This window comes from Plectropomus leopardus, chromosome 14 (genome assembly GCF_008729295.1).
Source record: "Plectropomus leopardus isolate mb chromosome 14, YSFRI_Pleo_2.0, whole genome shotgun sequence".
NCBI classification, from domain to species: Eukaryota; Metazoa; Chordata; class Actinopteri; order Perciformes; family Serranidae; genus Plectropomus; species Plectropomus leopardus.
In genome coordinates, this window is record NC_056476.1 from 17,909,790 (window position 1) to 17,935,791 (window position 26,002).

A 26,002-nucleotide genomic window follows, 5' to 3' on the forward strand; every position below is an offset into this window, starting at 1 on the left:
ATACGAGCCGCTAGCACACTAAAGAGCAAATCATTATGCATCATTAGGTGAAGATTTAGTTTAAACGTGTTTAGCAGGAATTAAGCAAAGCTGTTGTTGACATGGATTGACTGCTGTAATGCTTTATTGTCAGTGCTCCAGGAGGCAGAGGGAGGGCCGGCCTAGTTGGGGTAGCAGCAATGCGCCGAAAGCGAGGATTTATGGGATGTGGGGAGGACTAACCGGGTTTGCAGAAAGAGTGGAAAGACAGGAAAGTATGGTCGGTGATTTGGCAGGGGGAGACAAAGGGAGGGAGATGCATGAAAAAGGGAAAACAAATGATGTCGTCTGTGGTCAGTGGGAGAGGAGATTGAGTTGCAGAATTTTGACATCTGAATCTTAACTTGAACATGGATGTGTTTTTATAGACTCAGGATGCACATGGGATTGTCTATTTTTAATCCAAAACTCAGATGATTTGTGCTCTAAATGGCAGATGTACCTTCAGAACATTTGTGGTGTGGCCACGTTGTAGCTTAAAATATGTTAAAAACGTGGCTGAAAAACTACATTTAACAGAGTAACTTTCACGTCAACACCTAGTTCAAATAATCAGGTGGATTCATGGATGGGGGTAGGTACTAATTTGGGGCTAGTCTGTGATATTAGGATATTAGTATCTAAACGACTACAGGAGACATACTGAAGATGCTTTTTGATGATTTTTGGCTTCATAGAAGGATGTGTGTGAGTAAAACCTCTACAGGAGGTAGAATCAAAAGGTGGAACATGAACAACTTGTCCGTGGTAAGATAAGTTTCCCTCTCCTGTCCTGCTGCCCCTGTGTTTGTATGTGTTGGCGTCTTTATGTGTCTGAATGTGTATGCAAGAGCTGCTCAAACCAACGAGTAAGAGAGGACAGTCTTATCCAGCTCTACAGTGTTGACAGTACTACTAATCCCCTCCACCTGCTCAAACACCCACCCCAAAAAACACATCCCTCCCCCTCTTCCATGTGCCTGCGCCGGGAGTCCCTGGGGCCAGGCTGCACCTCTGCCTTCGTCTCCACACCAGTTATCGTCCCTGGCCCGGCTCCGCTCCCCCAACCCCTTCCTGCGCCGCGCACATTAATCGCCGCAAAAACAAATAGTTTTCAAATGTTTGGAAAAGGCCCACTGTTTGCATCAGGGCCTAACAAAATAATTTTTACAAGCTATCCAGTTGTGATTAGGGCTGAGAGAATTGAATTTATGTGGCATTGATAATATTAATATTAGCCTAATTAATTATGTTGTTTGAACTTGCACAGCACTGTGTGTACCTTCTACACAACACTAACCAGCCGGAGCTGGAACTGAGCTCTCAGGCGTCTCTATCTCCCCGGCTCTCCCCCAGTCCATGACTACTGCACACAATTCATCAACTCGTAGATATCTAATCCCTTCTGGCTCCGCTCACTTCCTGAAGTCTAAGAAAGAACTTTACTCTGGTGGCAAGAATTCCCATGAATACTTGATGACTTCTATAGAAAGGAAGACTGTTTCATCTCACTTTGAAAGTGACATTCGCGGAGAGAACGGGCCAAACTTTCTATTCACAGCGTGAATTTATTAAGGATGTTCGGAAGAGGGACAATAATAAAATGCAACATCTTTTTAATGAGTCACTAATTAAGGTAAACAGCAGTACAGAGGGAGCAGCTTTGCGTAGAGGATAGTTTCAGGCATCGGGGACGCGATCTGCCTTCTTTTTTTCTAAGTGCAGAAGACAGTGACTGAGACCAAATAAGCCCTGTGTGAAGAAATCCCCTCTAGTTTGTTTCCTTGATCAGCAGAGGTCAACATTTCAAAGTCCCCTGACCCAGAAACACTGCAGATCCAGCCAACAATGTCTTTGGACTGTGTGCACTGCTGGATGAGCAAGTGTTGATCTGTGCAATTACAGTGACACATACTCACTGACCTGTCACACCGGTCATCAGAGCCTAAGAAAGGACCACCCAAACCTCCAGAGAGGTTCTCAGACCTGTTAACAGTTCAGATCACACTTCTCCGTGATGGCCTCTTGACCTCTACTTTGTGGTCAGAGGTCAAAGGTTAGAGAGGTGGTCATGTGTCTCTCTTAGCCAGACAGAGCTCTATATCTCATGCATGGTGGAGTTTGTCTGTCAGGCCCCTCGCACTTCATTACAAAGGGTAGCTGTTTCCAATACACAGTGCTACTGCAGGCCCAATGTGTGATGTTACAGCTTGATTGTTGACAGTCTCCCTTTACAGCAGCTTTAAGGTCTATTCCTGTGAGCAACTGACGCCACAGAATTTATATATTTGGCACAATCAAAAAAAGGTTTTGTTTACATAAGCACAGAAATCAATGCTGTCCGTTTACTTTATAATAAGTAAGAAATCTTAGCCATGTAGATTGGTGGTGGATTAGTATTTAAAAACTTAAGTCAACAGACATTTAAATTTCTTCAGCTTGGAGAAATAAACATTGAAAAAAAAAAGGTAAAATGCACATTTCCCACATTCAAGGAGCCTCTGTCTCCAGGATGTACAAAGCAATCCCAGTCAAGTCTGTATGCTGGGGGCCAGGCCGCTGAAGCAGGGATGGGTATCTCCAAGGTGCATCGACTTATCAAAGCACGGGTTACTGGACGGAGGGCAGCGAGGTGTTCAATCAGTCATTAACTGAAGTGTCGGCCCAGTCTGGCTGAACGGTAGTCCACTCTGAGCTGGACGAAGGCGTGCAGGAGGTTTCGGTCCAGATTGGTGAGCTGCTCACCTGAACAGACCTGCTTCAGGTTGTCAGGGGCGACGACCAGGAGGTTACAGAGGGCGTGGAGTGTGTCAAAGAGCTGCAGCACCAGGGGGACCTGGTGAATAGACGAGCACACAGAACTATTACACCTTGTAAAGTATATACACCGAGTTAGTCCCCACATAAATGCAAGGCTGCCATGACAAATGCTCTGAATAAGAAATCATGGGTTTCATTGCATTTTGACTTAGGTGCAATGACAAAACATTCTCACGCCCAACTTGTAAATACCGACATTTGGTCAGCAGCCCTACACACAATATAACGCGCTAGTTACCCTCCTGCGTCAGTTTTGGAGACTCAGGGACAGCATGCCAATTAACGCTTGTTAAACTTGCATTTTCACAGGAAATTTACAGTTTCTGCTCGTCTCTTTTGAAAACAAACTTAGACGTCAAACACTTGGTGCTGAGGACCACTGACCAAGCGTCGGTATTTGACGAGTTGGGAGCGAGACCAGTTTGTGGATGTGCGATACCTGATATAAACTTGTATATTTAAGTGTACTCCGTAATATCTAGTATCCATGTAACTATAGTCACAGTGCTAGAAAAACATATCCCCCATTTCTGTATTTACTTGTATGTAGTGCTAATATGATTGGTTAATTAGTTAAGTTGATCAAAATATTGATCAACTAGAATGTTTTAAACCTCCTCAGTAATTTTAAGTAATATATCAAACATAAATGTCAAACATTTAAAGCTTCCAGAATCTTCTAGATGACAATTTACAGTTTTTCTGTATAACATAATTACAAATGAATCGCCTTTTTAACAGCTGTCACAAAATAAGCTGTTTTTAACGGACACATTAAGTTCTGTGAATCGATGGAAATAATAAAAAATAATTCTCAGTTGCAGCTCTTTTTGTCTGTACTGAATGTGTAAAATTACCATTTTATCATTCATCTGAAATAACCTAACCAGTTAATCTAAGAACAAACACAACAAGGGTCTTTACTGGAGGAGCCGTGTTTTGCCCTGTGACCAGTGCATCCTGGACCTCTGCCCCCTCGCTCACCTTGAAATCGTTGGCGCATCGTCGGTATTCAGCCACGTCGCAGATGGCCAGCATGCCTCCCATCGAGCTGTAGCTGTACTGCTGTAGGTGCTCGTGGATGAGCCGGTGGAAACGAACGCCCAACTCCGTCAGCACCGTGTCCACATTTTTCCCATCCATGGACTTCCGCACGTGCTCCACCTGCCGACTGACGTAGGAGCACACCTTGGAGCAGGCCTGCCAGGCAGGGAGACACACAGGGACACATAGGAAACATGCTGGTAAAACAACTGACACAACCCGAAGGTGATGCAAAAACACTCAATGTTTATTCTGAGAGCGTGATGCGGAGAGTAATTTGCAAGTTGCTGATTTGTTTTGTTTTGCTTGTGAGCTCAGTGGTGAGAGCTGAGGCCTTATATCTCTTACTGTCGTGTACTGGATCATGACATTGTTCTCGTCCTCGGGCCTGAAATCAGTCTTTTTCTGCTCTGTTGCCAAGATGTGCTTCATTTGTCCCACCATGCAGTTAATTGTTCTGTGCGTAGCAGAAAAATACATTGGGAAACATTTTAAAGATCTTGCATTGTTCCATATTTTGGGTTTTTGTTAGCAAATATAAAACACATCACATGTCAGAGCAGTTTATGAGCATACTAACCTGTCGATTCCTGTGTCCAGTTTCACTTCCATCTGTTCAATCACCTCTTTCTTCTTGTGCAGGCACTCGGCCAACTTTGGAGATGAGCTGCGGACACAGAAGATAAAATCAGATGTCTCCCTTTCATCTAAAAGGTATGTGTTAATGAGAGACAGTGGCAATAAAATAACCAAATGCTGTGTAATATATATGACTTTTGACCCAGAACTGACCTTATTAGAGGCATGAGCTGGTCATTAAACTGCTTGTCAAACAAGTGGAAGATAGAGTTCGCCTGTTGAACCACGTCCAGGAAGTACAGGTTGGCATTCTTGGCATCTGATGAGGGAATTGCTGTAGATCAAAGAGAGAGGGAAAAATAAGTCCAGACAATAAATCAAAAGCTAGCTGAAAGGATAAATCAATATGATTCACATGAGGCAGAAAACCACTGTTGCCTGCTCTCTACGGGTTGAACCACAGAAATCCGACGTCAAAACATATTCACAGCAATGTTCTGCTTCAGCATCACACAGTAAAGAGAAAGCAATCAAACTAAGGGGACATTAGTGTTGCATTTCTTTGATAAAGAATATACATAGTGAACTGAGCACTGCGAGATGAATAAACATGTTTAGTTCCACTGTAGCTGCCTGAAAATGATAAGCTGCCTCCTGTTTTCAGCCACATATAGAAAGAAAAGAAATGCCACAGAGGGACAACCAGCTGTGCATCAAGGTAACTTAGATATTTCTCTTTTTTGCTGCCATTACATATTGTGGTGTAGGCAGTAGTAGGCACATGTGACTCCACCAGCAGTGTAGTATTTATGGTTGAATGGCCACACCCAGATAAGCGTTTTTTCTCTTTTCGTGTCAGAAGAAGAATGACTCTGGTGACATCACATCAGCAAACCAGCTATTGCTATATTAAAATTTAGTGGAGCAATGGCGTCCTGAGCAGAGAATGATGTCACGTTTCCTCTGTGTGTGTTGTAATCTGAGCCTCTCTGTTTTTTGTTGTTGTAGACGGTCTGGCTGCACATGCATGTTAGTACACGTGAATCCCTGTGAGTGTGTCCCACTGGCTAGCTAATAGCTGCCGCTCTGCACTGTGCTTATACAGTGGTTAACATGGACATTAGGATGGTGTAGTGCCACCCTTTAGTATTCCCCCAGATTGACAAGTTTAGCTGTTGTTGTGAGTGCTGTTTACTGAGTCAGCACTGTTAGCTGCTACCCGCAGACTAAGCCACCTACATGTTGAGAGCCATGTGCAGACTCTCCCGCAGTATATTTGAATGTTGAATACAGCTCCAAATAACAGGATGACGAGGTTCCTCCACACGCAGCCAAGAAATTGAGTTATGTTTTACTTGACTGTAAAGGACAAAGTTTGTGTATTCTTTGCTCAGTTGTAGTAGATGGATTCAGGTGGTCTTATCAATTCATCATATTAGGTAATGTCATGTGACCATGTCATATTCATCAGATATTTGCCTTCAGGTAGTCATGAGTTACTGGCAAGTACACAAATGACAAAGCCACTGCAGATTCTACAGTGAGCCATCGGTTCCAAACAACAGTATTTAGCACTGACCAAGTACTTCGCTTTCTAGTTGTCCATCATGTCTTTATGTAAAACATGATAACTTGTGGAGGAGGCAAAGACACACACCCCTGTCTACATCAGTGGAGCTGAGGGGGAGCAGGTGAACAGCTATAGGTTCCTTGGAGTTACCATCACTGAGAACCTATCTTGGTCATCACACATCACCACCCAGGTTAAAAAAAACACAGAAAAGGCTTGACTTCCTACGGGAACTTATTATGCTAAATTCCAGAGCAAGCTCCTGATTAACTTCTACAGAGGAGCAATAGAAAGCATGCTGACTGGAAACATCACGAACTGGCATGGTTCTTGCACAGCCCAGGACAGGACGGTTCCCATCTACAGAGCATCAGTGACCTCAGTGAAGTGAGGTGTCTGCTCAGAGCCCAAAGGATACTGAAAGACAGCAGCCACCCCAGCCACAGTCTGTTCACCCTGCTGCCATCTGGAAAAAGATACAGAAGTATCCGCAGCCGAATCACCAGACTACGGAGCAGTTTCTTTCCCCAGTCTGTGAGTCTCCTCAGCTCCTCTTTCGACGCCAAAAATATGTAGCATGATTTAGGGTCAACTTTAATTTCATTTCTTCTTAAACCATGTTTAAGAAAAATGACAAAGAAATCTACCTTGTACCTTGTGATACCTTCAGGTATCAATTGACTTCCATGGAGTTGTTTGATGATATTTATTGGAAATGCTCCTTTATGAGTTGACAAGAAGTACCTGAATGCACAGTTAGCTTTAGTCTCTATGATGTTGGACTGTCTCATCTAGAAAGGAGACCTGGCCTTTGGGTCCTGAAAAGGACACACCTTTGCCGCCTGCGTCTCTCAATCTAGTCTTGGATTTTGGACTAAGCTTAAGTAAGCATTAGCACACACAGCAAGTACAGATAACGGTTATAATGAGCTGAACTGGATGTACCTGAGAGGCCGATCTCGAGGGCATAGTCGATGTGTTCCACGCAGAGATGGTCAACCAGCAGCAGGAAGATGGAAAAGGCATTCTTGGGCAGGTCTGAAGGATCTGAAAGCTGTCATCCGAAACAGAAAGAAAGGGAACACATTTAAATATTTTAGCACTGCAGGCCTTTAAAACTGATTCTCTCTGTGGAAAAAAAAGCATTTTCATAGTGGCCTTACCCTGTGGCATCTCTCAAAGGCATGGCGTGTCTCCTGCAGCAGGTTGACAACAAGCTCTGGGGACAGAAAGGTCTCCCCGTGGGTTTCAATCATAGGGCCAAGAGGGAGGTTGGTGCGCTGTCTGATCCGCTCCTTCAGTTCTTGAATACTGCGGAAAGACACAAATAGTAATAATTTTGTTATACCATTTTTATCCTTTTGTAGAATGTATTCAGATAATTCATCCTTACCCATCCTGATTTGAGAAAAAAGTGAGATTAATATCTGACCTGCCAGTGCCGATTGGGCGTTTCTGGTGATTCTTGGAGTCGTAGTAGCGCTGCAGAATCATTGCACCTCGAGTGCGGAGATATTCCCTCTCCATGTCAATGTAGCTCTCCAGGTATGAGGAGAAGATGCTCTTTATTAGCTTGGACAGGAAAGTGTGCTTGTCTGAGCCCAGGTTGAACTCTGACAGCTTGGTGGCCAATGTTGTGGTCCTGGAATACATGGAAAACAAAGTGTGTACCCTGTAAGTATTAAGGTTTCTGTGTAGACGGGAAGTGAATCAAACGATATGTGAAGTTAAATACCTAGTATAAAGGTCATAGAGGTTCTTGAGGTACTGTTCCACATCAGAGTGTCGGGTCTCATCCAGTTTTTCCCTAACATGGGCCTGCAGACACAAAGGTGTCAAATGAAACATGACAAATAATGCATATCTAAATAAAACTAAACAAATGAGAAATAATGAAACTACCTGTAATTTGTTTTCAAAGATGTTCTGGATGAGTTTGGCCATAACGGTCTCTGGGCTGCTGAAAACCTCGCCCACCTGCTTGTTGACTCTCTGGCAGAGGACTGCAGTATCCTCAAACACATCGTTCTTCAGGTAAGCCCCCTAGGGAGACACACAAAGGGTTAACAAGGATGGATATTATTGGCCAACAAAATTATGGAATATTATGTACATGAGAAACTTTTTACACTCACTTCCTGACACTGCTTGATGTAGACATCCACGCAGTGTGCATAGCCCTTAAAACAAAAAGACCCAGAGATTACTTTTCTGCAGTATTACATCACTCCAGTGCAGATTCAAAGCAGCTTTTAGAGATGTAAGAAAACTACTAGAACAGTATTTTATGTATGAAGCATGTGACTATCCCAGTGATCAAAGACTGATGGTTAGATTAAATGTGGACTAAAACTCAAATGTCGACATGAAATAAGATTCTTTGAGGTCACCTTGAAATGTAATAGAACCGCTGCCACCTCCCTCATACGTCCAATCTCACCCCTGCGCTGGGCAGCTGTGAACTCCTGGATTAACTGCCGCTCCAAGTCATGGTACTTACCTGGGTAGAAGTGTAAACGAACACAGGCAAAGACACATAAAACAACTATCATTTGTAGCTAACGTCTTATGTATTTATAATAGGGATATGATGAGTATTTTACAAACTTACTAGCGATCTTTGCTTTGACATCTGCAAATCTGTCAGAGGAAATTATAATTAATCTTCAAAGACACAATTACAAATAATATCCCACTATAAATTTTAAAAAAGTCAATCTTTAATTTCTAGGAACTTATTATGATGCTGAATTAAAAGCTTTAATACTTGATCTGTGCTGCGTCGGGCTTACACTGTGAGGAATAATCTACATCACTAATGCACCACCTTCCCCTTGTTTGACAGTGCTCTTGTCTAAAGCTGCCTCCAGGATGCCTGACTCACCTGTCGAATGGCAGCTCCTGGGCAATGAGATGCAGCTTCTGAATTATATCAGCAGCTTCCTTAATCTGAGGGAGAGAGAGAATGAGAGTAAGAGGGAGAGGGAGAGTCAGGTGAAGCAAAAAGAGAGAGAGAGAGCACGACAGGACCATAAGAGGTGGACATCCAGACAGAAAGCTGGCAGGCCGCCGGCAGTGTCTCCACTTGGGGGGGATCATCATTTCAGAGCTGCCCTCCTCCACCTCCCTGTGTTGAACAGGGAGCTGATAACAGACAGGCTGCGCTCACCTGGGCATCGGCAGCAGCAACAGCAGCAGTCCTGACTTAGCAGCACATCCAACTCTATATTGGCATGCCTTTTCTGAATGGGCTGTAATCCCACAGGAGTCTAAATCGCCTTCAATAATCTGTCCGGCCAGGGATATCTGTCTTAAAAAAGGGGGCCCTGTCGAGAACACCCCCCCCGCCCCCCCCCTCCCCCCGCCCCTCCTGACATACACACTGGCTGAAAAAGCCCCAGACCTACGAAAGGCCCGCCGTCCGCAACTCCTCTGTTCCCGCAGATGCCTGCCTCAGCTAACATCATTACTCTGCTCCCGTGAGGAGGATCCAGCCTTTCTGCTCGGCGAAGGTTTTCTAAGTATCTGTCCCCCAGCTAAGATTAGCTAAATCCCATGTAAGTAATGTAGCCGTCTCCCTGCAGTCAGGGTTTAGCAGCACTTGTCTCCACGCTGGCGGCCCAGCCCTCCCTTTCAGAAGGATTAGCAAAGCCATCCCCCTTCAGCTATTCACTTGCAGCTTTCCTCTTTCCCCCTCGTCTGGAGGTATGCTCAGGAAAAGGAATCTGGCCAGATATTTCTGCATGCCTCTCCGGAAAACTAGCTCCATCTCAAGCTCTCGTCTGTGGGATTGACCCCCAGACTCACTGCTCTGCATCCACTAATGATGCGGCTGCTAACAGGAATTAATCTAAAGCATCCCAATCTCCCTACTGTCACTTAGAAAACTGCAAAATCAAACTTTCCGGGGTCACTTGTCTCACATCAGCGTGGTCCCTGTGTAGGCAGGAATTGAGTAAAAGTGTGCATCTCATCTTCCTGCATGCATGTTATCACCGCCCTTACATGTACCATAATGCCACAAGCTCTTCGCCGCTGTAATGCGACACAAAGCTGAGGACCAACCAAATTCTCGCTCCCAGACAACCTTCTGTAAATGCAATTAGGGTTGACATGAGCATGTTGACATCCATGCTAGTCAATCAGCCAGCTATTGTCAGACAGCAAATGACAGTTTATTAATCCAAATTAGCCGAGGGATCCAACTAAAGGGATAAACTTGACAAATTAATATGGATGGTTTACCTCATAATCCTGTTCATTCTCACCTCCAGCAGCGTCACGGCGGGGGTCCTCATCACTGGTCACACACACACCTCCACTGAAGTGAAGTAACATATGCAGAATACTCACCTTGTCTGGGTTATTGAAGACGTCGCTGCGTAGGTCGCCATCCAAGAACTCATTGAAGTAGGTCATCAGACGCTGGGCTTCCACGGCCCTCTGGCGAGGCGTGTTCACCCCCTCCAGCTGATCCCCGAGGTGACAAACCTTGGTCGCCACATAGCTGATATGCTCATCGAGCTCCTGGAAATGCTGAAAGGCCACCTGAAATTGACAAAGCACAGAGGGATTGTAAAGAAAAGATATAATTCTGCAAAGTGATGAATTAAACAGAACTTAGAGCTCAAAGACATTCAGGTGGGCGTCATTTGCTACCTGACTGTGCAACTCACCTGGTTGCTTCGCTGCAAGTCTTGCACTTTGTGGGCAAATTCCTTGGCCTCGCGATGACACTGATGCTCAAGCTTCTCCACCCGCCGCTGGATCTTCTCGTCCAACTGCTTCAGCTCTTCTATGTGGTTCTCAAATTCCTCCAACAGCCTATCACAGAGAAAAGAAAGACTGTAGCACCAGACCTTCATAGTGTTTTCATCAACATACATTACAGGTAAAACACACAAAAAGCTCGTACTCTGGAGAAGTAATTGGGTACCACAAGGTTAAATCTGTCCCACTGACCTCACAGTTGTAGTTATAGTTAGTTACAGAATAGTGCCGGAGGCTTAATTCCTGGGTCCCCAGACTTAAGGAGCTCTGAAAACTAGCAACTTCGTCAGCTGCATTTTAAGTGCCATCAGGACTGCACAGCAAATGTTCTAAGTCAGCACCACATTTCACAGAGTAGGAAACATCCCAAAATGATGAGTGTATAATCTCTTGACTAATTCCCTCAGCACTGGCTACAGCTTAAAGACATCTCCCATCCCTTCCCAATAGACACTCATTCCCTGCCTGGTGACTCACAGTATGGTGGCCTCCACAGATATGTTGTCTCTGACTCGTCGCTAAGAGCTTCCGAGGAGGTGGTGGCAACAGTTTTGTGGAGGAAGTAGATAAGGCAGGATGGATCCACAGTATAGTTAAACTGTTATGGCATTTTTGCTTACGAGAAATAACTTGGTCCCCAAGTGTAAACATAACAACAAGCAGTGAAAACACCGTGAAAAAATATCTCAGACATAGATATTTCCTGTTTTTCTCCAACCCAACCATCAAAAGCACTAAATGAGCATAGAAGAGACCAAGATGAGCTTTGGTAAGTGCAGGACCACTGACTCAGTAACACTTAAAGCATTTAGCAAGTTGATACCGCAAATAAAGAAAGAAATCTTAATTTATATTAAAATATTTTCAATTTAAAACACATAGTTATTTTGAAGTATTACATTTGGAAATCTGAAACCTAATTTCAGCTCTTAACGCATCTAAAAGTTGCAGAAGCACAAGAAGTTCAGCAAACGGCTGTAGTGAGGGGAACAGTAGGGCGTGGGAAAGAGCTTCACACAGTGTAAACGGAGATGAATATTGTTTTCGGTTTATTGGCGTGACTTATAGTGAACAAGGAAGGATATCTTAACGTTAACATATAATCAACTTCTGTGAAAATCTGAGAGGATGAGGTTTAAATTACACAGTGGAATAGGCCAGGAAGACTGTGATAAGTCACGCCAACAGACGGCATCGCTTTCAGAGATGATAAACTGTTACACTGTGAGCAGACACAAGCAAAAAGCTTAAACTGCTTATTCATTAAGCTATATTATTTGTGACAACAAAGGAAGAATTTTTGAGAAATTTGCTTGTCACTGTCATTTTAGTCATCAAGCTAAATGCACATGCATGAAAATAATGCTCATAGGCTCCAGTGGCATATTTTCACCCTTTTGTAAATTTGAATTGTGGAAAAGACTTTATTTTTAAATTAATATGAGACATCCAAAATGTAGGCGCCACCATAGCAACCATATTGTCAACAAAGTAAAGGTGACAACCTGGAGAGTCTGCTGACGCAGAGAAAGGAGGATTATGTGCAGTAAAAATGTACCTTTTCGGGTCAAATGCCTCAGCTCCTCCTTTGGAGCCTCCTCCAGGTGTCCTCCATGCCAACCTCTCGATGTACTCATCTGCATCAAAGGGCTCCTGAGGAGGACAGGAAGTGATGGGTGTAATCACGATAACCTCACACAAAACAATAGCAAAACATCAGCTATCAATCCGAAACACCGGAAGAAAAAGAAAATACTTAATGTTACATGAATACGTTACACCCCACTATGACGTTTTACAGCACTTGTCATGATCTTAATGCACGCTAACAGTCAGTGACATTAGCGATATCCCCCAATAACTCTAATAAACTGTATTTTCCCTATTCTTTCCATCTTTCGGCTGCTGTGGGGGTCATTATGTACCCTCTCTACACACGGAGGATGAATGAGGACCGTTAATCTACCGTTAATGATAGTTAGCAGCTAGCCTGACAGCTAACACAGCTCTCCGGTGCAGCTTTTCTTATTTTTTACCTCGAACAGCTGAGCGGTTGTCGCCATGTTCAGGAGTCAGCTGGCGGCGGAGTGAAACGCAGTTTAGAGGAAGGAGCTCAGACACGGCAACACCGCCGACTTCCACATGGATTTGCCGATTTGGTACAGTTTTGCCCTTTGTTGACAGATAGCTGGTTAGCAATCCAGCTTCCTGTATGGGTGGAGAAGGGTGGGAATAACTGCTCGCCACAGCGCATGCGCCTGTGTCTTGTGATTGGTGGTTGTTGTCACATGAAGCAGCTGCAGGAAGTGAAGTGCTGCTTTAGACAAACTGATGCAGTGAGGAAGAATATCTGAAATTAACAACTGAACCGTATGAGATGCGTTTATTAGTGTTGAAGTCACGAAATAGTTTGTATATTGAGGACTGACGTACAGCCAGACAAATGAGTTTGCGTGCTTTGTGGATTATTTCTCACGACAAGGGTGAAAATGTGTCACTGCGATTTACAAGGTATGTTTATGGGCTGCAAGGGACTGTTCGTTATTTATAAGAGAAGAGCGGATGAGGCAAGACGAAGGAGGCACTTCAAATACTATTTTAAACACTGGGAAGGGAATTAGCCTTTTGAAACCTGGATTAGCATCACTTTTCTTGTGCTGCGTGCAGACGTCTGTCACAAGCTATTTGACCCTCTAAACCTAAAGAAATTATTCATTTTCTTTTGAAATCGGGATTAGGGTGACATGACCAATTAGAAAATATTTGAAAATTATCCACCAAAATAGGGAAAAAGTCAAGAAAGCTGTCTTTATAATTTTAATTATAATAATAATAATTCTGTATTAATTGTTTCTGAAAAATACTAAAACAGTACATATATTTTTAGATATTTTCAGCACTTTTTTCTTTTTTTTTCTTACAAATGTTTTGGTTATTTTTGACCCATGACTTGTTAAGTTGCTCATTGTTTTGAAATAAATCAAACCAGTTTGCTCAGGTTTCAAATAGTTAAAAATCTCCACAATCAAAACATTTTTCATAGCCATAAACTTTGAAATATTGTTTTTACGGTGGAGGGAGGGTCATGCCTTTTCCTTCAGTCACTCAGGGAGGCTCAAGGGAAAATAATTGTTCTTCCAAGGAGGGTTATGATATATATATAAAAATAAGGTCACACCACAGCCACCTCCCTACTCTGATAAATACAATACAGTCTCTTAAGGCTACCGTATTCCACTTTCTGACTGATAATCACAAATTGCAGTGGTCAAGACTAAGTAAATTTTACTGACTATTTAATAATCTCTAATTAATACTGTTGCTCTGTGTAAATATTTGCTGTCACTTTTAACTTTTATCTTTTGTGTTTTTTACATTCTACCACTGAGAGGAGATGCACTGAAATTTCATTGTGCGTTTGTGCAATGACAATAAAGTACTCTGTTCTGTTTAAAATAGTGTGGATGACTGTATCAGTGCTTTAATGTGGTAAAATATATGCTGCCAACCTGCTTACAGCCTGTAGTGTTTTAATGTCTTGTGTCTCCCCTCATAGGAGGTTTGCAACCGTGGAGCACCGTGCAAAGAGCCTGGCAGGTTCCTCATATGTAGAAGTCCCAGAAGACAACACAGTGCTGCAGCTCCTGCTCACTGAGTTAGGGCTTTCAGACTCAGACAAACCCTATGTAGCTCTCAGAGATGATTGCCTTCATCGCCAGCGATCGCCAGCCATGGAGCTTCGTGTGGACGGTCCTGGAAAGGGCATACTTTGGCCGGTGTTGGTCATCTCACAAGGGCCTCTTACCCTAGCTTGCCTGCCTTTAGTGGATGCCCCTGCTGAGCCACGGCCACCCCTTGCCAGCCTGCTGTCTGTCTCCCAGGGCCTCACACTCCTGGCAGGTCTGCAGACTTTTCTCCTCGGCTCTGGGGGTAAGCCTGATAGCGAGGGGCTGGCCTCTCGCCTGGCGATGCTGCCCTCTGTGCTCTTGCAGGTTTGTCCACTTGGCACACCCCTGGATGTGCCACTACTGGGGGCACCTGCTACACCCACAGTGCCCACAACTGCTGGGAACCAGAAGCAGCCAGCCTGGAAGACGGGGCTCCACCGCGGTCGAGCTGTGGTGAATGTAGCACTGATAGAAACAGTGCGCTCCATGCAGTATGGAAACCTGAGCAGACAGGATCTGTGGGATGTTTATGGCACTGTGACATGCAAAGTAAGAGCACGTAGTAAAAGAAAGCAAATAATGTTATAACTATTATTTTTGGTGTGTTTTACTTTCTTTTCTTTCATTTTACTCTTTTTGTCCTTCTGTCAACAGTGTGAGGTGGAAGGGGTGCTCCCAAATGTGACGGTAACACTCACACTGCCGCCAAATGGTTCTCCACTACAGGACGTCCTGGTTCATCCTTGTGTCACCTCACTGGATTCTAGTATCCTGACTGCCAGCAGCGTGGATAACAGTGACGGCTCAGCTTTCTCTGGGCCATATAAGTTCCCCTTCTCTCCTCCTCTGGAGCCTTTCAGACTATGCAGCTATACATCTCAGGTAGAAAACATACACCTAACATATTTCTTTTCCCACAAATTAGTGCTCATGTCTGAAGTGATTCCTGAAATTTTTCAATAGGTCCCCGTTCCCCCCATCCTCGGCTCGTATCAGCTGAGGGAAGAAGAGAACAAGCTGCGTGTGTCAGTAACCCTTAAACTTCACGAGAGTGTGAAGAACAGCTTTGAATATTGTGAAGCACACCTGCCATTCTTTAACAGGTACGCAGCCCAAAATCGTATAATCGTTTGGGTTTTTTTCAAGATATTTTTGGGGCTTTATTTTATAGGCGTCATTTGATAGGACAGCTAGAGATATGATGGGAAATGGGGATGAGAGAGAGAGGATGACATTAAGGACTGCCAGTCGGACTTGAACCTGGGGCTGCTGTAACGTTGACGCATAGCCTCTGAATATGGGACGTGTGCTCCACCGACTGAGTTATCCGGCGCCCAAGATCATGTCATATTTTAGATCTGAGCATCTGCCGCCAGTATTTGTTTCCTGTAGATAAGGATTTTATTAGCATCCCCAGTAGCTGAAGCAGAACATCAGCTCCTCTTCCTGGGGTCCACACAACATATAAAAGACGTGACAACAGATTAGACACTTACAGAAAAACCAACCGGATTACATTAAAATCAGAGAAGTATAACTAAAAGTCTTTTTCTCTCAAGCATATATAATACATTAACATTGTATAATTTATGCTTGTCTTATTCAGTACCACTTGTGTCTTTATTAATGTATGCTAAATTCATTAACACTAAATATACATAAAGTGAAATCTTGACAATTTATTCCTGCTCATAGAAATTAAAATAACAAACAAAAAGAATTATGAGCTGTGGCTGCGGGCGTAGGGGTTATTAGGTGAATAGCAAAGGGGTTTCACAGTCTTTGGACATTAGAATGACAATTTACTGTAATTGTCATTCTAATGTCCAATCAGAATTCAAGGTCTCTTTTAACTGTTTTGTTTTACTATTAATAAGATTAAGAAAAATGTCTTACATAAGATGCCGTTCTATTTTAGAGCTTGAGAAAACTAAATATTTGATACAGAAGTAGCAAAATCTAATTAAAAGTGGGTTCAAATATTTTTTTTATTAAGTTCTGATGCACACATTTTCTAGCTATGCAGGCATACTAATGTGAAATTAATTCCAGCTGGCAATCAAATACAAGCATCAATGAGATAATTAGTTTTTTAAAACGGTTTAATGACTAAACATTAACATTAGAAGCAGCACTTATTACACTAGTGACATATTATAAATTTTATCTATTGCTGAAAACATTTTCTTACATAATTTATATCTGGTTTACAGTCTCTAACATGAGCTTTTGTAATATGGAACAGAGTTGTCCTGCATCCTTATTTAAACTCCTCAGGTCTTTGCAAAACACCATCACTGCCCCTGTTCGCAATGCACTAAATAACTCGTCTTAACTGAATAAATGAGTCATCCAATAGCCAAGTAATAAACCTAATAACCTAACCTACAAGTCTTAAATTGTGTGTTGTGCAGGGATCAGATGGGTGCTGTGGATGTGAAGGTGAGCTCCGGACAACTGGATGTTTCAAAGGAGAAGAACCTACTGGTCTGGGGTCTGGGTAGGCACTATGTTCCTCATCAGCAACGATAAAAAATCACTGAAATGCAGCTGTACATTTGAAAAGGAAACTAATGATGAGTTTTCTCCCCCTCGCTGATATTTAGGACAAAAGTTTCCTAAATGCCGTGAGGTCACAATGGAGGGCAAGGTGAGCTTTTCTGGGTCGGCACCGGGACCTACTGACCCCCTCTGCACAGAACTTACAGCCTATATCAAAGTAAGTTCATAAGTGTGGTGATAATAAGAGACCTGATTAGCCAAAGATTTGTGATTCACTCAACAGCTAATGGGATGAGGTCAGATGGATAAGGGATTTATTCATATATAATCATTGGGTTGAATAGGGATTAATGCTGTATGTCAACTGACTGTCTGGCATAAATATTGAACGTTTTTCTGGTAAATTTACAAGTTAAGTCATATGATATTAAGCCTTTATCCCTGTAAAATTATGACTTTATTCTTGTAAATTACAGATTTTTTCTTTAAATAGTAGGACTTCATTCAAATTTAGTTACACTGTTATTCTTGTAAAATTACGACTTTTATCCTCGTAAAATTACGACTTTAGTCTTGTAATATACAACTTTATAATTATGTATAACTCTTTTCAAATTAAATTGTGTGTGATTAGGTAATATTTCAGTTTCTTTTCTTGTAAAATTATGACTTTTTTCCTGTAAGATTGCCATGTTTTTTTCTTTCTAATTATCATTAAATTACAACTTTATTTCTGTAATATTACATACCACCCCCCTCCCAAAAAAATATGACTTTGTTATGTGGCCCTCATACTCCATAATAACACTCTCACTATTATCTTCACAGTTGTATTTCAAAGTGCCTGACATGACGCTCTCTGGCTGCAGTGTGGACCAGCATTCAGTGCAGGTTTATTCCTCTGCCAAACCACGGATTATAACATGTAAGCTTTCAGTGGTTTTTGTATCAAAATGATGGCTCTTTGCACATTTTCTGAAACTAAAAAGTTATCCGATCTGTGCTATTTTCAGCCCGAGAACTTCAATCCAAAGAGTACTATATATGGAATTCAACAGGAAATGCTCCGGTGTCCTCTGGCCAGATGATGCTGTAACACGAACATATTAAGAGCAGCTGGTTGGAAAGGTGCTCAGTTCACTGTACTGCAACAGGACTGAAGACTGTCGCACACAAACAGGAATCCAGACCAGATATTTGACCACCAAAAATGTCTTGTTACCACCTGTTGTTACTCCAGAGCTCACAAATAATAGAACATTTAAATAGCAGCCAAAATAAGTGATAGATTTTACATGTTACCCAACATTTACATGTAAAAGACTGAATAATTTTGTTTTCATGTGCTAACTTTGACTGGCAGAAGTATTGATTCTGTTGATGGACAGATACTTTGGAAAAAAAAAACCTGCCCCTGTAGTCCAACTTCTTTTATCCCTTCACCCTCCCTCAAATTTATCCCATTGCAGACACAAGGGCCACCCCTCGCTTTGACAGTCCCACTTCAGTGACTCTCCATCAGCCGGATAATTAGCAGCTGGGGCCTTGTCATCAGCTGTTGTGGGCCTGGAGGAGAGGGGCGGCGGGGCTGTGAAAGGCCAGGCTGCTCTGGCCAGTGTCTTGGCTACAAAAGGCTCCTCTTTAGAGCTGGCAGGAGTCCTTGCCCCCTCCACCAATCACCGCACCCCCACCCCTTTTGACCCCCATCCCCGCCCTGTCAACTAGTGGCTAGTTCAAACACTCAACCTCTCCAGCCAGACTGTGATTGAGCGCTGACCCTCTGGCCCTCTGAGAGTTTAAAGCAGCTGGTCCCATTCAACGTGCAGGACCTGCCTAATTGGTGAAAAAGTCACAAGGATGAAAGTGTTTGGGCCAGCTCTTGAGATTGTGTAGGTGCTTAATTAATCTGGAACTTTAATTACATTATTTTGATCTTTATTGTCGTGAAACCTCCCTTTACAATCAATACTTAATTATAAAGATAATATTTAAAGAAGGGCATTTAGTTCTTGATGTTTCTCACTTTTTACATGAATTCACTCGAACTATGATGATTTTCGTAATGTAACATTTCTACTGTGAAAGCTCCACCTCTGTGTATCAAGTTAGCTGAATAACCAGCTGAAGAAGGGTTAAATCAGAGGAGATTGTGCCCCGCTATTCCACAGCAGCCAGACTCCTCTGAGTGCCCTCATTGTCTGCTGTTGGCCTCTTGTGCCCCTTGCTGGTCCAAATGCTACATTCTCACGTGGATTTCCACTCAGAAGGCTGACCATGACCAATCCTCTGTCAATTGGAACCAATTGCTCACACGGCATCCTTCACCTTCTTTTTATGTAGCAGTACGGAGTGGCAGACACCGAGACCTCGCGGCTCTCCCCCTCCACGATGATTTGGCTTTAAGGCCCAGTGTGTATGGCTAGCGAACTGGAAAAGGAGAAGTTTTTTTTGAGGAGTTGGGCCCACTCTAAATCTCCTCAGTATCCCAATATGTGGTCAGTCTGGCTCCTCAAGTCTGCAGTCAGTGGCCTCTCACTGGCAGACTTTGCTTTGTTGATTGAACGGCTCGCTAAGTAGATGGACTCGTTTTAATGTGTTGCTCTGCTCCGGTGCCTCCAGCTCATACCTTTGGGTCTTGGGTGTTTTTCAGAATCATTATTAATTTGTTCCATCTTTGGTTACTCTTCTATACGTGCACACAGGAGAGGGATTAACACTTTTGTACGATAATCAAAATTAAACTCACACAGGCTAAATAAATGTGTAAAAAGAAAGCAGTAGTGTGCATTCTCATGTTATTACATCACAATTTTATAGCCTAGAAAGCTATTTCATACCAAAACATGTGCCACATTTTTACAAACACAGCTATCCACCTACTGTAAATGTGGGAGCTAACTTCACTGTGTCCCTCAGCCCAATAATGACACCCAGTGGTAGAGTACAAAAAAAGTTCATGTTTTGATTTAAAATACTTAAATGCTCATTTCTACTATTGTAATAGTTCTGCGTAACCACTGCCAGATAATCATTGTTTGTTTGATTCCCATCCAGCCCTCTGCTGTGTGACGTGATCCCTGCAATCTTCATCTGACGCTCTGTGCCTGAGGACCAGGCTTTTGTCGGGCCACAGTGGCCCCAGGTGTTTGGTGGGAGTCCAGTTCCTCTCTGAGCCTCTCTAAACCCGCCAAGAGCCGGCCTCAGGGAGACCACTTGAAGAATGATGGTGCAATTAGCAGTTTCCTGTTTTCAGTCTAATTATTCTTCAAGAGATCTTTTCAAATAGTGGGATATCTTTATACTGCAGGATTCTTTTGTGCTACTTTCTATAACAAATGTCCAATAATAGAGCAAAAGCTTCAAAGCCGGCTGATTTGACTCCCAACTCTTTGAACTAAATAAACAGTGTATTTTTAGATGTTTGCTATCAATATTGTAGGAGGGCTAAATGAGCTTCACTGCCTCCACTGCAAGTTTTCCAACTGTTGTGCATCACTTTCACCTATAGAGGGCATCATAACTTCAGACATTTCGGGGGAATCCTTGGAATATCAAGAGTTTTTTTATATTGAATGCTGGTTGAGTGTTAAGTGTTATTAGTCCAGTTTAGTCCCACATCCCTCTGGCACCTCTTATCCTCATGTGGCAGCTTTTGGCAGCATCAGACCAGCATGGTTTAACCTTGTTCTCTATTCCTAAATGTAGTCCCCTGTGTCCAGTGTGTTGAGTTCTGTCCTCTTGGTTTCTGGGACCTTGAGTTTGATCTCTCTGGATCCCATCATCTTCCCTGCACAGGAGCTGTTTGTTTCTCTCTTCACGGAGGGGAGGCAGAGATTTTTGCTCCAGAAGGCAGCTGGGGTCCAGACTTTCTCCTGTGGTCTCATCCCAGAAGATGTCCCTCTCTGTTGGCCGTCTCACAAGTTTCAGCCTCTGCTTGCTGTCTGTACTTGTCCCTCCTACTTAACAGCAACATTGAATGGTGTTGGAATCAATCAGCAGACCACATTCAAGTATACATTTTGAAATCATTTCTTACCATTAACTGTGTAAACAACCCTATGTCTTCTCTGCTCTCTGGCTTGTCGGAGGTGAGCTTGCCGATGTCGATGAGCCTGTTGAGTGAGAGCTGTCTGAGCCTCCAGGAATCCTCCCTACAAGAGAGCCAGTGGTGGAAAGAAACTACAGTAAGTACATTTACCTCAGCACTGTTCTTAAATACAACTTTGAGATAGTTTAACTGGAGTATTTACTTTATACTTATACTTCCTTACATTTCAGGGGGAAATATTGTACTTGTCACCTCACTTAATTTATTTGCGGATGTCATGACTGGTCTCTTCAGATTTAAATTTTACATTAAAAAAAAAACAAGACAAGGTTATAAAATACATCATGACAGATTAAAACAGTACGCAAGATTTTTGGCTTGCTTCACATTACAAAACAGCAGTGTCCAATGTCCTTGTCTAGAGTTGTCAACAATTCCACCAAGAAGTTTTTTTTTCCTTCTGTCCTTACGCATTAATCATCACACAAACCCCACGTTTATCTTGTGACCCTTCTGTGGAGGCCCAACCCCTTGGTAAGAAACCACTGACTTGAACTACCAAACTGTATATAAAATTGCTCAATTTTTTCATACTAATTAACAATCTAATAATGTAGCATATGATAATATGTTTCTACAGAACAAGTGCTTTAACTTTTGATGCTTTAACTGCATTTAGCTAAACATTTATGTTCTTTCACTTTAAGAGCAGTGTGTTTGTCTTTTTCCTCTTGGTAGTGGGCTGTGGGATTGGTCATAAACCCTGCACCCTCCATGTTAGTGGATGGGACATGGGCCAAACTAAAAAATCAAAGTACACACAAAACAATTTTTTTCCAAAGATGATTTTATATCAGTTATTTGATGCCATTAAAAGTGGATGTGACATCATGATCGACAACTCCTGTGCCAATCGAAGAGCTCGCTCCAGATGACATCACTAGCACAAGGTGGCAGCAGCTATTTCATTTTTGTACAGTGGGAGGAAGTCGAGACATATTGTCCAGCTTTATATACAGTCATTGTTTCTGAACCACTTTGTAAACGGTCTCCATGGAAGAGAACCCACTCCCTAATGTGGATCTGAAGGGCTCATTCTAGGGTAACCAAGACCCAATTCTTAGTTTCCAGTGATTATATATTAATAGTTATGAATATCATGTTCAAGTTCTGCCAATAGAGCTCCCTAAATCCTACACACTCGACCTTTAAGTAGGATTTTGAATCTAAGACTATATTCTTATGTTTTTATATTTGTATTGTCACTGACTACTTATTCCAAACACATTTACACATAAAGTACATTGTTTATGTGATTCGTAGTTTAATAAACATATTTCCAATGGACATATGTGCATTTAAAGCAAACCATTCTACAGAAAAAAGTCATGTGATGTGTCAAGACTATACTTTTCTTTGTGTCGATGACTGTGTATCAATTGTGGGGGCTTTTCTGTTCCCTGCACCCTGAAAATAGATCCTACTGAGGGCCTGTTATGGCTGTAGACCACCCTACTTTCCACTCCATAGACACTTTAATCAGATCCACTGGGACTGGAAGGGCCAGGACTTCCAGCTGTCTCTCTCTCCACTCCATCTCTTGTAGGCACTGCTGCACACTTTAATTTTGCCTCAATATAAAAATGTATGATCTGAATTATTAATGTAACAGATGCACTTCAGCTCTTCCGTACTTTGTCAAGATGTTTTACCTGAATCATCCTGCCGGTGCCAGAGTGTCCTGCCTGGTCGATTGTAGAAAACAGGTGGACACCCCCATCTCTGCAGTCCCTGCCCTGAAACAAACATCACATTCCTTGTTTTGAGATGACGTGGGGGCAATGATGCTGGGACAGCCAGCAGTGACATGTTTCTTTTCTTTTTCTTTTTCTTTTTTTTTTGTATTACCATGGCAATTTGATTGGCAGTGCTTGTGTGGCCAATTTGAAGAGCCAGTGGTTGCAGTGCCTGAGGAGAGATAATGATGGCATGTCTGGGTAAAAATCACAACCAGTCAGGAGCAATAATGCAAAATTATGTCTGCCGCAGTCCCAGCACAGGATTGAACAGATGAGAACTTCTCATGTGAATCAAGCAACAAAGAATAGCCTATAAAACTATATATCAGGCAGCTGATTTTGCCGTGCTAACCTGGGGTCTTCGGGGTGGATGGGAGTGAATGATGCTTGAATTTTTGTTTTGCTTTGGTGGGAGGTTTCCTGCAAAGCATGGTTCTTACAGCACAAACATGCACACGCTGTTATCTATTATTTAAATCCGTCGATAGCACAAATTCATCTGTAAAAAAAAAAAAAAAAAGAATAAAAGCCTGAATGTGAAAAAAAGGAGATAGGAGAGTTACTAACCTGAGAGTGTGGAAAGAGTTATTTCCTGTCTTAGTGGAGGTAAGATTGTTTTCTTCTTCTGTCCCAGAGATCTCGAAGGCTGCTCCACAGTGACCGGCAGAGCAGGGAGGGTCCATTGTGGTTGTGGCTGTGCCCCCTCTTCTTGCAATTTATCACATGGAGCTACTTTACGCAGCCTGGGTCTGGAGCCCATGGAGCCCATTGTCTCAACTCCCTGTCCTAAGGCTGACAAGCTGAGACTCTACTCGGTGTGTATCTTTCTTCAAGTTTAGTCTTAATTACTAATCTCACCTTTTAAATGTCTTCTCATCAGATTTTATCTTTTTAGGTCTTCTGTTTTTATGGACTTTTCCAATGTTGCTGTTGCTTCCCTATGCACTTTTGGCCTCTCTTTTATTAAAAACTTTGTCAATTACTGAATAAGTTCATGTCTAAAACTGACTCTCCGACTTGTCCCATGTCCTCCAGCTGCTTCCAAACAAACCTGGTGTTCCTCACATCTCCCTTGCTGGCGAACTTAATGTTTGTCCCGAAGCTTCTCTGTCTGATGCCAAAGTACAAACACTTATTGGTGGCGGTTAAAAGAGTAGGTGCGTACTTCATCCCTGCTCCCATACTAGATTTTCTCATTCTAACGAGCTGGTTTCTATGGCAACTGTCCCTACAGGTTACTTTGTAACTCGTAAGTTAATGCTTGAAAGAACCTGTTATTTCCCTGCACCCCATCCATATTGGAAAGCCCAGAGGGGGAAAGAGAAAGACAGTTTTTTTTTGGGAAGTTGTTAACTGACTGAAAAAATGTGACATTATGAGCGCTCAGACAACCACAGGGAAAAGACAAACACTGTTACAAATGTGGGACATATTAAGCAGGCGTTTATCAGCCCCTTATGTACTGTTCATGGCATCACGGCTGGTTATTACAGTCAAACTTGGTACAGTTATCCATGGTGCCCAGAGAATAATGCAGCTTTTATGACCCGACCTTTCTACCATCAGGTCGATATTTCTGTTTGTCACTTAATTTGGTTTGTGACCACATCCCTGCAAAACTATTGACATTCCCATCTGCCTATTAGTGCTAACTAGCAAATGATAGCATGTTTACACCAGTGGTGGAATGAAAACTGTGTGACCTACAGTTTCTCAAGTACTGCTCTTAAGTACAATTTTTGATAGTTTACTTGACTATTTACTTTTTCTGATACTTTATACTTTTACACCACTGCATCTCAGAGAATCATTGTACTTTTTACTTAACTACATATTTGACAGCTCTGGATAATAGTTTCTTTGCATATTCAGATTATTAGCCTAAAACAAGATATATGTAATATTTTAAATATGATGCATTATTGTAGGCTAAGCTACCTGGCAGTATGTAAAGTAGAGCTGAAGTAGACCTAATTAAAATGAGCTCCACCTTTATTTAGCTGCAACATTAAAGTAGTTAAACACATTAATGCATCAATAAATATTATCCAGTGCTTTTAAATGAGCTGTACACAGGAAGGCAATCCGTTCACTCCGGATGAAGTAAGAAATACCAAAAAGCCTTATAATAGGACTCATAATAGACTCTAAATTATTAAAAGAGCCAATTGCCTATGTTTCAACCACTGTAGGGTCTAAAAAAGGATAATATAAAATATTATGATAACATAATAAGAAGGCCTACTTTTACATTTGGTACTCTTAAGTATATTTTGATGCAAATACTTTTGTATCTTTACTTAGGCAAAGAAACATTTTAAATGTAGGACTTTTACTGTTAACAGTGTATTTATACACTATGGGAAACCTACTGTAACTTTTACTTCAATAAAATATTGGAGTACTTTGTCTAGCATTTTCTTATTTATATTGAATAAATTTGGGTTTTAAATCACAGGTAAAAACAAACAAACAAAAAAAAACAAACATTAAAAAAGCAAAAACAAAAAACAAGCAATATGTCAGCTTAGATTCTGGGAAATGTTTTTCATTATTTTCTGACATTCTGGCATGCTAACACGCTCACTACTGATGTAGTGGAAGTTGATGATGTGGGTGTAGGAAGAAGTGAGTGTACTCCCCTAAATATTCCAAAGGCTTTTTGGCTGGGTATACTGTAAACAGCCAGAAAAAGAGGTGAAAATATTCCCTGTGTACGTGTGTTTATCTTACACTACACCACTGGTAAACATTGTGCCTGCTAAATATCAATGTTCTAGCATCATAAACTGGTCAGCATGATGACATTTAGAATTTGCAGCCGAATAGAGAATGGCTGTCAAAGTTAAATTGTGTTGTCGTTTAAATTATTTATCTCTTTTCGTTGATGCCTCTGCAGTTTGGACTCTGTTTTGGCCTCTTTGGAACACTATTAGTTGTCTCATGTTACTTTTCAAAGTGCTGATAGATGGCCCTTTTTTAGTGAATGATGCTGACTGGAATTTAACTTGTAATATGACCTTTCAGCAGTGTTTTCTAATTATTTGTAATTTTTTTTAGTTTCATATTTCTGTTTACAGCATATTCTGCATACCCCGCATCTAAGAATGTGTACTAAAATCTGTTATTGTGACTGAAACGGTTTTTAAATCCAGTACGTAAGGCCTCTCTTATCAGCATCCAG

General features: G+C 42.1%; 2 protein-coding genes across 2 annotated transcripts; one reads left to right on the forward strand and one right to left on the reverse strand.

Annotated features, from left to right (window-relative positions):
* Positions 1–1,566: 1,566 nt before the first annotated feature.
* On the reverse strand, positions 1,567–13,014 carry exoc5 (exocyst complex component 5). The gene is made up of 18 exons (XM_042501039.1): positions 12,838–13,014; positions 12,360–12,454; positions 10,708–10,855; positions 10,385–10,579; positions 8,916–8,980; positions 8,643–8,671; positions 8,422–8,531; positions 8,167–8,211; positions 7,934–8,074; positions 7,767–7,849; positions 7,464–7,673; positions 7,195–7,342; positions 6,977–7,085; positions 4,675–4,795; positions 4,463–4,549; positions 4,231–4,339; positions 3,823–4,038; positions 1,567–2,854 (listed from the first exon to the last, which is right to left on the reverse strand). Exons 1-18 carry the CDS (start codon positions 12,862–12,864, stop codon positions 2,666–2,668), a joined length of 2,127 nt encoding a protein of 708 aa, XP_042356973.1. The 5' UTR covers positions 12,865–13,014; the 3' UTR covers positions 1,567–2,665.
* Positions 13,015–13,113: 99 nt separating this feature from the next.
* Positions 13,114–19,745, forward strand: ap5m1 (adaptor related protein complex 5 subunit mu 1). The gene is made up of 8 exons (XM_042501212.1): positions 13,114–13,312; positions 14,358–15,018; positions 15,124–15,351; positions 15,433–15,572; positions 16,884–16,969; positions 17,076–17,188; positions 17,800–17,896; positions 17,985–19,745. Exons 1-8 carry the CDS (start codon positions 13,245–13,247, stop codon positions 18,065–18,067), a joined length of 1,476 nt encoding a protein of 491 aa, XP_042357146.1. The 5' UTR covers positions 13,114–13,244; the 3' UTR covers positions 18,068–19,745.
* Positions 19,746–26,002: the final 6,257 nt, after the last annotated feature.